Source organism: Acanthaster planci, linkage group LG01 (genome assembly GCF_054643075.1).
Source record: "Acanthaster planci isolate LZ-2023a linkage group LG01, COTS_SCS, whole genome shotgun sequence".
NCBI classification, from domain to species: Eukaryota; Metazoa; Echinodermata; class Asteroidea; order Valvatida; family Acanthasteridae; genus Acanthaster; species Acanthaster planci.
In genome coordinates this window covers 38,596,894-38,609,726 of record NC_141777.1, presented here as the reverse complement: position 1 = coordinate 38,609,726, position 12,833 = coordinate 38,596,894, and the positions used below count along the sequence as shown (strand labels likewise).

The following is a 12,833-nucleotide window of genomic DNA, read 5'->3' as shown; positions in this document are numbered from 1 at the left end:
TAAAAAACATTCTCACACATACATGTGCATATTCAACCCACAAATTACATGTGGTTTATCACTAATTGATACTACTACTCAACAACTCAGAAAAATAACAACACCCTAAACTGCAATGAATGTGGCAGCCATCTTTGGAGGCCCAAAAATCTTCTTTCATTATTTGTGCACAGTGACTGGCAGAAATTGGTGCATGGAGGCCATTATACTCGTGCATTTACCCACAAATGAACATGTACATGTATATACATGTATGTACACGTATCATGTGCCTGTTTGTCATGTTTGTGTTCTGACTCTATTGAGTTGTGCACGAGGCCTATAATGTTTTAAATGATTGGCATGGGTTGGTAAAGTTCATGTAATCATGGTACATGTACCCCTTCCCCAACATTTGCAGTCATTACATGTAATACAAAGTAAACACAGACTGACCAAAGTGTAGCACACTACCATGTACTGTACATGTACCAGTACATGTACACGTACATGGTAGTGTACCCAAAACCTCACATGGACATTATGTTAAAGTCTGCTACCAGTAAGGACCTGAAAATATTGAGGAGCTCCATTGAGAAGGAGGGTGATGATTTTAATCAATTCTTTTTGCCAATTCTAAATTTAAATGTACATGTATTAGTGTATATACTGGATATGAATTCTACATGTACATGTAGTACATGTACATTATAAAAAGCACTCACAACCAGGTACAGGTGTACAGGTGCATGTAATGTACAATGTACATGTGCATGTAATGTACAATGTACATGTAGAGAAACAGTTTTTAAATGTGATTGTTAATTTGCTCAGTTGGTCAATTTTGTTCCATTTTTTATTTCTTGTCATGTTTGTACTTTCTGGATGTACATGTACATCATAGTCCTTACAGTACTACCAGTGCATGTACATGTACATGACAGTCCACCATGCTACCAGTGCATGTACATGTACATGACAGACATCCATGCTAATGAGGGAGATATCCGTTCAGCTGGATTTTCAGGAGACCATGAATTCTCGTTTCATTTTCTTCAGTATGCTAATTTTGTCAATTTTGGAATAGTTACATGTACGTTGCTGTTTTACATCTAAATTTTGTTTTTAATGTTTTTATTATTTTTTAACAGATGGAGCATCGGCCCAAAAAGCTGACCCAGTCAAAGCTACGTGAGTTTGCAGCTCTGACGGATATCGATCGTTTCATGGGCCCAGAAATACTGGATCCATTACTAAGGGTCAGAGTGCCAGGAACACCTGGAAATGCAGAAGTTAGACAGGTATGGGTAAAGTTTAATCCTAACTCCTAGACCCTTCTGGCTAGGCCTATAGGATGCATCCTCAGTATCCTCCAACTGCCACCATGGAAAGATTACCTGGTAGGTTCAGCCGCAGTCCTCCAAAATCTTCAGGTACATGTACATGTACCTTACATGTACCCGTTATTTTGTATTGATGTTCCTGAAACTGGTGACCACTGCGTCAACTCTCCAGCAATTCCTGTCCTTGTGAAGCAGTGTGAATGGTACCAGTTCATGTGTCTTGGAGCACTGGGGATTTCAGATATGGTACATACATAATCTGGGCATGAATTCACAGTGTATGTGTAACCATGGAGCTATCAAACACAAGGAGTTAGAACAAAGACCTACAGATGGGTAATCTGATTAACCGCTCCGGTAGGCTCCATTGAAAGGCACGTTTACCAGCTGCCCCAATGTTGAAGACCCTAAACAGTCTTTGTACGTACAGTGATCGCCACTGCCAGGTACGGGTAGTTAGTAACCCACAGACTCGCCGTGTTTTGCTGCGGCATACTGGAGTAAATAAATGGTGGAAAAGATGCACGGAAAAGATGCGCAGTTCTCTTCAGTAGCCATCAGGAGTCAGCGAGTGATCTCCGCAAATGCGCTCGAAAATTCCAAATCAGCGGTGGTTATTTAGCAAAAGTCAGATGGTTTTAAAGTCAGTTATGACATTTTGCGTTTCCGGTGGTAGAGAAGAAATACTCAAAATATAAACTGCGATATTTATATCATAAGTCACAATCCTAGTGGTTCCTACAGTTAAAAGAAGGTGAGAATATGCCGCAGGAATGCATTTGACAATGTGGTGAGGTTTCATGCCGAGATAGTTGTGGACATTGACAGAAAGGACAATGAATCTTCCCATGTTTTTGTGTGTTGTTTATTTTTCTCTGGACTACCGGTAGCTACATTCTCTCAGTTTTCTTGTGCGTATTTTTTGGAGAATTTGTATTAGTAATTCTATTTATTGTTGAGACTGAGAGACGTTTTGGGGATTTAAAAACATACATGTAACCAGACTTTCATTGTCATTGGAATATCAGAACAATCACTAAAATTATTGAAATTTAAGTCTCAGATGACGATGGTTTCTGTCTCAAGGTGGCCATGTTGAACATGTGGAAGTGTTACGGACATGCATGTGCGGTACTCACGCTCCTTTGCAAATGCAACTCCGAGCATTCCTTATACACTGAAGCTCGCAAGCAGCGCAGAATTTGTGTTGTCCTTGCAGCACGCGCAGTGCTGGTGGTAGCCATCATTGACCCTTTTGATCTCTGTACGTGCTGACTCCTTGTGTTTAATAGCTCCATGCTGCAATTAGGCATTTAACAACAAAAGGTCTAAACTTAGACCTTGACATAATGGGTCCTTCATAATCAGCCATATACTGGTACCATAGTTTTGCCATTCAGCCTCAATTCTTCCAGATGATTAGAAAGGTTAGGGTTAAATTAATGGAGTGAAAACAAAAGTTCAGTATACCGGTAAGTGCAAATGGTGTGGTACTGGATAGATGTCAAAACCCCTTCTGCCTTAGAAACATTGATGTGAAACTGGTTGAATCTTCCAAGTCTACTGACCAGGCCTGATCCCCCACTCCTACCAAACCACAGGGTGGATTTTCAGGGACGTAGGAAGGTTAAACCCAATGTTTGTTACATTTATATAGTTGCAGTTTACTGGTAAATGTACATACATGTACATGTTGTACATGTACTGTACATTTTACATGTAGTAATACACGTTTATTGTACTATTTTTTAGATTTTGAATTTTTTCCTTAACAATTGAATTGAAGCAGCTTTTTCGTTTTTGTGACAGTTCATCGTTTCCAGCCTCCAGAGCCTGCAGAGTTGGGACATTGAAGAGGACCAATCTACCCACTGGACACCCCACAACCGGGCCAACACCGACTTTGTGAATGTCATTGCCACACTGCGCAACCCCAATGCCCAGCCAGAATCAGACCTGAAGCTTGTCCTCGCCTGCCATTACGACAGCAAGCACTTCCCAAATGATGAATTCATCGGGGCCACTGACTCAGCTGTGCCATGTGCTATGCTCTTAGACTTGGCCCACAACTTGAAGGCATCGCTGGATGCTAAGACATACATGGTTTGTTTCTTTTACTGTATTACTTCTGAATTCATTGAGTTCCAACAGCAAACATCAGATTTTTGTTGGTGTTCAAAGAAGGTTAAAGATCTAGTCTTCTGACAGTTGAAACCTGTATCAGGCAGCATGCTTCATACAGTACTTCAGTAGCTTCAGTTGAGTGTAGAAAGGGGTTGTGATTCCTTTGATCTGGTAGAATGCAAAGCTGTCTCTATCCTGCTTGTCTGTTTACATACTGCTCATCTACCGTTGGTTGAAGCTACACATAGATTTTGGACAGGAGTTTTTGTTTGTAGTATTGGTATTACTGTTTGTGCAGTGATTTTAGGGAATTCCACAGCGAAAAACCGCCACAAGGGAAAAAAAATTCCATTACTGTTTTCATAGAAAGGCAAGCTCTCTGCAGCATAAAGTAAAGTTTTGAGAAAATTGTGTTTGAAGTTGGTCATTTTTTAAAACTGAGAATTCACAGACATGAACTTTAAGAGTTGATTAATTAAATACACGGTGCAAATGAATTTATGTTTATTACTAAACATTTATCTTAAACTGCCATGAAATGTGAGGCATTATACATGTACTTTCTAATTCCTAATTTGACTACTCTCAGAATTGTTTATTTACCGGTACCTAAAATGTGTTCCTTTGTGAAAAACAGGGAAGCCATGGCAGCAATATGCAACTGTTAACCATTGAAAATAGCTGACCAAAAACAAAATATATCAAACTAGAATATTATTTTAATTCAGAAATATGGGTTGCCATCAGGGCAAAATTTAATATTTTACAAAATGAACGTTCCAGACAAAAACAAAGCGCAAAAGTTAAAAGCAAACAAAACAAGAACTGCATAACAAAGGAAGTTGAGAAAGTGAGAAGGGTGTTAAAAACTAAGAACCCCCCTACAGAGAGCCATGCTTTGTTTGTTGTGAAATGATGTCACACAGCATCTCTTCTGCAATTGCTAGCATCTTGAAGTCATGCCCTCAGTGTTCATTGTCAGATTGTGACCACATGGAAACCACTCTTCAGCTACTTCAAAGTAGTCCTGACAGAATTTGATGACCTTGAAGCTGACACTAAAGCAGTAATTCAGTTGACATGATTGAAAGGTACCAATTCTGGGTACCAGTTTTTTATTTCTGAAGCCTAAAACTGTTGTCCTTACATGTACATGTACATGAAGCTCATTAATGGAAGTGGAAAAACAAGTTGTTGATTTGATATCACCTTTCTGATGAACCTACCGGTACATGCACCGGTATGCGGATTGGTGAGATCTTGTTTTGAAAGTTTTTCCCTCAAGTTTTATAACTAAGAGCCATTGGAGGTGTCTCCGGCACCTTCTTTTTTTGTACCGGTAGGTATACACACTACAGTAAGGTACAGTTCACTGAAAAGTTTACTTTGAATATAGCACAAAAGCAAATTATGCAAAATCCATCTTCTACATTACAAAGGCATAACACCGGAACATGTATGCGGGAAAATTTGTAAAATGTTGTAAAAATGTTTTGCAACTGTACATGTAGTTCATACCAGTAGCTTAGATTCCTGTATTTGCTGTGATGTCGCAGATCTATTTTATCCTTTTTTCCACATTTGCATTAATAATTTTCATTTAGACAAGAGATTGGTACTTGTACCGGTACATGCACGTTGAAAACTTCCATTATGCATCCAGTTGCTGAGAGAGAGATTAGCCTCATTTCTGTGTGGTCATGACAATTGCCAACAATGCATAAATTACAGTGTTTGCTGTCATTCAGCAAAAACAAAGCACAAAATTGCTTTTGAAACTCCAAAAATTTTGGTATGAAATGCCATTTGTACATGTGAATGCTTTTTGTACGTACGTGTACTGTGCATGCATATACTGATATGTAGCTATCGCAATTAGGGTTTCATATCTTATTGATTCAGAGAAAAATCAGCACACTACATGTACATGTATTTGAGACCCTCAATCGAGAGAGCATGCTAGTAACAACTCAACACAGATTTTCAGCAGAGTTGAACTTAGTCCACCTGTGCTGACTGTCAGCATCAGTGCCTGAAATACTTCCATATGATTGTGTGCCATCAGGAACTGTTTGGGCATGCTGTCTGTGTGCTTTACAGTCTGAAGTTAAAGATTGACTTAGTGTATGTAAACCCTACATATCTGTATCTTTCTCTTACAGCCCTACACCCTGCAGCTGATCTTTTTTGACGGGGAAGAGGCCTTTGTCCAATGGACCAGCACTGACTCTCTTTATGGTTCTCGGCACCTGGCCCAGAAGTGGGCAAACATGCCCCATCACTCCGTCAGCAAGCAAAAAGTCCTGGATGGAATTGTGAGTCCAGGAAAAAAAGATTTTGTGATTGTGTCAGTGGAATGACATCTTGACCCCCGTTGACTCTGCAGTGTAGCCAGCCAAAACATACCTGAACATTTTTTCTGTTGAATTTGCACCCCTTGACTTGATGGCGGTAGACCGTCATGGTTTGAATTTCTCAGCTTGGCTGATATTCTCCTAAGCAGTGTGTTGTTTGATGTGTAGTTAGAACATTGGCTGGGTTTCGACACCGAGTTCATTCTGTCAGCAAAAATCCAGATGCTCAGAGCAAATGAAAGAAAAGGAAATGAAAAATGATGAAAAAGAAAGGGAATGAGGAATAAAAGGAAAGGGTAGAGGCAAAAAAGATTTTGCATACCAGCACATTTTTGGAACGACACTCAAAATAGTCAAGCCAAGGCCGTAACCAGATCACGAAGTCTGTACATGTACATGTTCCGCTGCATGTACCATATTTCCATTTATAGAGTACTCTACTACATGCACATGTTATTTTGGTAGATCATTCCATAGGTTGTGAATGAAACCGAAAAGTGGGTTTTGCCAAGTTGATCATTGAATGATTGATTACCTACAATTGGTAAAAATGACTAATATCTCCATGCTGTGAGTACAATATTGAGATTAACATTACACACAATGCATGTGCAAGGTGTTAGCTGACCATGGAGATCAGACTCATTGTAAGTCGTCTTGCACCCCTTGCCCCTTTATTCGTGTGTCACAAGCAAGTAGGTTGTGCATGTAAAATACCCTCCTGTAGTTAACTTATTTTCCCCAGGATGCGGTTGACCCATTCAAGCTACATCTTGAGCCAAATAGCAAGTAACAGTGTCAAGGCGACCTACAACCCTTGTCTCTTGATTTGTGTTTCACAAGCAAGTTGTCAGTAAAATACCCTCCTGTTGTGAACTTACATGTACATGTATTTTTCCTGGGATGTGGTTGGTTGTTGAAGCTGCATTGTAGGCCGTATAACAAGTAACACTGTCATGCAGTACTTGAGGACAGGACTAGTGAAAGAAAATTTTCCGCGAATTGTTCATATAAAAATGCTTCATCCAGGAAATGTGAAAACTATTGGCTTAGCCACCGTATCTGTACAAATTATCACAGTTTTGCAGTTTTTACAAACAAATAGTAAGTTGCCACTCTATAGGAATAGTTTGCCTTATTTCCAGTAATCTGTTAGGTTTAGCTGTTTCACCAGTTGGCATAATTTTCTACTTTGACAGGGCCTTTTTGTCCTTTTGGATCTTCTTGGAACATCCTCTCCAAACTTCAAGAATTTTTTCTCCACAAATACTCAGAGTAATAGAATGTACAAACACCTCCAGAATATAGGTAAGTATTGCCTCTCACATTTAACAGACAAATCTGTCTGCTATCCCTTTTAATGTACAGTATGTAACCCACCCCTGATCCATCCAAATCTAGGGCAGTTCTGACAGAGTTGATTCATGTAGGTCCTAGAACAGTAGAACTCTACAATGATTACTTAGGCTCGAGTTCCTTTGACTGTTGAATATTCATTTTTATTTCTGCACAGTGGTGGATTTGGGGAATTTTCTATCATTGCAAGCAAAACTTGCTCAGAAATATTTGTCTAGCGGTAAACTGTTCCCTGTCAGATCTTTCTGAAACTCTGTCATTATATGAAGTTTCAAAGTATTTTCTAAGTACGTTTATTCAAGAAGGTAGAGCTACATGTACATGTACATCATAAAGAGGACATTTCTGTCTGGCCTCTGGTTAACCTCTTGTTCCAGGCAGTTTCCTCTGTCAGGTTTATCTTTGAATCTATAATGAACTCATTTAATATGACAGTTTCTATGTGGCTGAGCTGCTATCAATGCCAAGAGGTCAAACATACAAACCAATTAGTTGTGCCTTAATCTCCAATAATTTGTGCCCATGATGCTCACTTGTAGGCAACCAGAGGGCTGGTTCATAGTTTACATTGTCTTTGGAATGAAGGCAATAACACATCTGGGCATTGTTGGATGATTGGGCCATTCAGGGATAATCCCCAAGAGCTGTCAAATAGGCCCAGTGCCATTGCCAGTATTCATGACAGAGGCTGAACCTGCAATGAAAATGCCCACAGATCAAACCCAGTGGAAACTGCTTGGTACTGGAGCCCCTCCACTGGTTGGATAGACATGATAGAAATGTTCTTCCTGAGTCACTATTGTTTTACATGAACATGAGGCTTGTGCATTAAATGCACCATTAGAGCTCCTACACATTGGTAGACTTTGGAAGAGTCAGTGAGATTCTATCAATTATGCCTGGGAAGTTGGAATGAACAGAGGTCTAGCTTCTATGCAAGATTCTCACTACTGGTAAAATAATACTCTTGATTTGTGCAATCAGTCACTTTTTTCAAATCTGACCATTTCCAGAGAATCGTTTAGCCCAGAACAACGAGCTGATTTCATACTCAGAGGATGGACCTTATTTCTCTGGGTCTACATCAAGAGGGATGATAGAGGATGACCACAAGCCATTCCTTGAGCGGGGTAAGATTCTTTAAAGGGCCGAAGACAAATACATGTGTATTAACTTCAATAATCTAATGGAGCTGGACTTTCTCTCAGACAATCCTCGGAACATTTTAAAAACTAAATCTCAGGAATTTTTAGGGGAAGATTTTTTTCTTAGCCACGGTGACAGAGATTAAACTATCCATGCTACAAACAGTATTTGAATTTTTATGCAATTAAAAAATCACCCACAACTTCCTCCTGTGTGTTGATTTTTCTTCGCATTGTCTTTGCCAGTATGTGTTTCAGCCATCTGTGTTAAATTTATTGCCAGGCACTGAGTTAGTGAATGGGGGCATTGTGGGACACCTTATTGCTTTTGGCGCAAAACTGTAAAATTGCACATCACAGGACATGAAGCTTAGGTTAAAATGGGAAAACCTGCAACTCTGTAAAGAACTGTGGTTGAGGTATCTTGCTTGAGACAGTTTGAATCTTCAGCCAAAAATAATACTACACCTGGGACAAGTTTGTTCGCAATAAGTCCGCAAGATGTACATCTCGATGATAATTTTCTGTGTTACTTTCCTAGGTGTGGACGTTGTGCACGTAATTGCCACACCCTTCCCATCTGTCTGGCACCGGCCGACTGACAACAAGTCAGCCCTGAACAGGAACACCATCGCCAACCTCAACAAGATTTTCCATGTCTTTGTGGCTGAGTTCCTTCACCTCAAGCCCCCCCAATGACATACGGCGCCGGTCAACCCTAGGCCTCGTCCCCTGCATTCTGGCATGCCGCTACTGAAACCTACGCACAGTGCATTTGTGTTGTGTTCGTTGTCGCTTGTCCGCTTTTGTGCCTAGAATGCTGTCGCTAGGGTTACCGGCCCAAACTGAGTAAGAACAAAAACCATTAAGTGAGGACAGTTGCTGTGCTGAAATGAAAACAATCACTGAAACGAAACATTGTGATAATTCGTCACATCAGTACAATTTTCCCAACTATCAAACATTCACGTAACAAAGAAGTTTTAAATATTTCTTTTCAGTAACTTTCCATTCATGATGTACTTTTGAGGATATTACGGTTTGCCAGATTTTAATTAATGCTCACTGAGGGTTGTCTGAGAGCTTGCATCTGTGATGTCTAACCTTTCGAATGTTGATTGGCTAGAGTCAATGATCTCCAAAGTTAGCCTACATGTATGTAGTTGAGAACAGATAATTTCAGCGATTGTTTTTTGGGGGGGGCGGTGGGTTGAAAAACTGTAACAAATCATCTCAGCAACTGCCCGTGAGATGAAGTCTCACTATTTACTCGGATTGCGTGTTAGGATTGCATGTTAACTGATCCAGATTAAGCTCAATAGGCTTACGGTAAGAATGTGATTCTAATTGCAATGCAAATTTTTGGGTGGGTAACCATTATGTCTTGTAGAAAATGTGTGATTTTTTTTTTTAATAGTAATGGACAAAAGGGTAAAGCTATACTGTGGGAATCTGTTTAGGTGCCATGCTGGTATTGAGACCCAGCTAGACCGCACAACCCCAACCTTACTAAGACCAATATTACACTTCCAGGCTGAATTCAAATTCTTGAGCTATTCAAAATCAACTACAATAGCAATCTCATTGTTCACACTGATAGTTGTGTATTGGTGAGATTGGTCCTGTGATGGTCATAATGATAACACTGCTTTGTGGGCCGATTTCATGGGACTGCTGCCAAGCTAAAATGCCATTCAGTGTGTATTGGTGTGACTGGTCCTGTGATGGCCAGAATGATAACACTGCTTTGTGGGCCGATTTCATGGGACTGCTGCCAAGCTAAAATGTCATTCAGTGTGTATTGGTGTGACTGATCCTGTGATGGTCATAATGATTACACTACTTTCTAGGCTGATTTCATGGGACTGCTTCCAAGCTAAAATGCCATTCAGTGCGTATTGGTGTGACTGGTCCTGTGATGGTCATAATGACAACACTGCTTTCTGGGCCGATTTCATGGGACTGCTTCCAAGCTAAAATGCCATTCAGTGTGTATTGGTGTGACTGGTCCTGTGATGGTCATAATGACAACACTGCTTTCTGGGCCGATTTCATGGGACTGCTTCCAAGCTAAAATGCCATTCAGTGCGTATTGGTGTGACTGGTCCTGTGATGGCCAGAATGATAACACTGCTTTGTGGGCTGATTTCATGGGACTGCTTCCAAGCTAAAATGCCATTCAGTGCGTATTGGTGTGACTGATCCTGTGATGGTCATAATGATTACACTACTTTCTAGGCCGATTTCATGGGACTGCTTCCAAATTAAAATGCCATTCAGTGCGTATTGGTGTGACTGATCCTGTGATGGCCATAATGATAACACTGCTTTCTGGGCCGATTTCATGGGACTGCTTCCAAGCTAAAATGCCATTCAGTGTGTAGTCCTGTCCATGGAACAGTTTGCTTGGTTCTACCTCATGCAAAACCAAATATTAACCCATGTTTACGGGTAGCTAAGCTTGAACGCACATGTACATGTACAATGTATACGCTACATGTATACATTTTGTCTATTTGCATGTGAAATCAATTGAAAAGCCAACGTTAGTATGTGCACTGCAAACTGCTGCAAGTAGTAATGCAATCAGTTGTATTCATTTTGTGACAAATGTTTCTGCAGTGAGTAATGTTTTTTGTGCATGTAGGTGGCTGTGTTGCAACACTGGCTTGAAGCAGATATCAGCCTCTCTCCTAGCGATGTTTATACAGTTTGCATGATTAAACTGAAAAGTGGCAGCAATGCTCTACATGCATAATTGTACATGTGAATAATTTTAAAAATTGGAGTTCAACTTTGGACGGACTTGCCAGAAAATTTCTGGGAAAATTAATGGACCGCTGAAATGTGACAAATCAAAAATTATATCAAAATGACATGTTTTCCTCAAAATGTTCTTTTTGATAGCCAAGCCACTACATGTACATGTATGTGCTCAGGTAGTCAATCAGCTTTTGAAACTTTTATCCCCTCTATCTAAGATTGGATAATAATGAATTTAGCAATTAAACATAAATTTGTTCATCCCCTTAACCTAATTTATCAATGCTTTAATGCTAATGTTCAAAGTTTACAGATTATTTCCTTACCTATTCAAAATATGTACGAAGAAAACATCATAATACATGTACAACATATACAGCATCCATTCCAACGAGATTTTGTGCGCCAATTTGTTAAACATTCCCCGTGTATAAAATGTACAGTCAAGGGAAAGTAGTTTTATACCAAATCCAAATGTCTATAAAATTTATTTTGTATCTATACATTTATGCTGGATAACTTTTCAAGGCAGTATTCTTAGTTTGTTGCAACTTTCAGTTACTGTTGATTGAAGTCATTTGGAGTTACCCATTGGAAAGATGGGTACCATCAAAAGCAATAAAAACCAGTGTTTTCTGGTTATCTGTATTCCCTTACAGTAGTTTGGTTTTTATGCTGAGCAGGTTTGCACGTTTGTCAGCTTAATTTCAAACCTGTGAAAGAGGAAAAATCTGGAATACACAAAAGCAGTTACAACAGAGAATTGATGGTTTTGTTACAGTACACATGTATTTCCTTTAAGTCCAGGTGTGTAGTCCAGGTGTGTGACTTACTGGAGTGTAAAAAAAAATCACTGCAATGTTTGCTGCGTTTTGAACAAGCATGTTTTTCTTGGGAACTTTGAATGAATAAGATGATTTGTTGCCTGCCTTCAGACTGGTTTATCGGTTATCACTAGATGGTTGTATTGTATTTTACTGCAACACTGGTGTAGATCTGTTCCCTAGGTCTGAACAGTCACCAACAATGTGTGGCCGTTGTTCACTAGAGCTCAGAGGGAACATGTATATATATCAAAAGTGGACCATGGTTGCCAATTATTTGCCTTGGCTATTAATCCTAATAGAGCTGCTTTTATTTCAGTCCATCTCACAGCCTGGTGGGGGGGTGGAAATTAGGTGGATTCCACCCACCCCTCCCATTGACATAAGCTGTCCCGCCCACCCCTAATCTTTGAAACTTGGCTTGCATTTAAAAAAACTTGCTTTCAGTACAAAGAACTCAGGCCTACATACATGTATTGTTGTTACGATTAAAGTTCAAGGCCACACAAGTGTCAACCCTCATGCATAGCTCACGTCAGTTGACGGTAAACCTTTTTCAGAAAATGGGGGCCATGTGGGAACATAACGTCAAATTTTCAAAACTTAAGTCAGAATGACGGCAAGGTAGTATTGTCCCCTTCTGGAACTCATCATATGATTGTGATAAATTTTCTAAGTTTAAAGGGAAACAAGTTTTTATTTTTCCACTTGGATTGTCTACAGCTGTAGTGCTATGCTTTTATTGCTATGTACAATAAAACAAAATGTTTTAGCAAAGAATTAACAGTTTTGCTCCACTATTTCATAGCAAATCCAGTTCTGTGTGACTGACTTAAATATGGAAATCACAAGATTGATTTTTCTGCACATACTTCAGCAGAATGTAAATGTTAAACCTTTAAATCACAGTACCCATTTGTACACATAATTTAATAAAACACCAGG

General features: G+C 39.6%; 1 protein-coding gene across 4 annotated transcripts in view; it reads left to right on the top strand.

The window, feature by feature from the left end:
• The window catches only part of LOC110980629 (glutaminyl-peptide cyclotransferase-like), a 34,872-nt gene extending 22,204 nt beyond the window's left edge, over positions 1–12,668 (top strand). For all 4 annotated transcript variants that reach the window (XM_022237495.2, XM_087142037.1, XM_087142020.1 and 1 more), the window contains 6 exons: positions 1,131–1,280; positions 3,132–3,425; positions 5,609–5,761; positions 7,000–7,108; positions 8,170–8,286; positions 8,843–12,668. In XM_022237495.2, coding sequence (XP_022093187.1) covers positions 1,131–1,280; positions 3,132–3,425; positions 5,609–5,761; positions 7,000–7,108; positions 8,170–8,286; positions 8,843–9,000 — 981 coding nt within the window. In that variant the 3' untranslated portion in view covers positions 9,001–12,668. The remainder of the gene's footprint in view (positions 1–1,130; positions 1,281–3,131; positions 3,426–5,608; positions 5,762–6,999; positions 7,109–8,169; positions 8,287–8,842) is intronic.
• Positions 12,669–12,833: the final 165 nt, after the last annotated feature.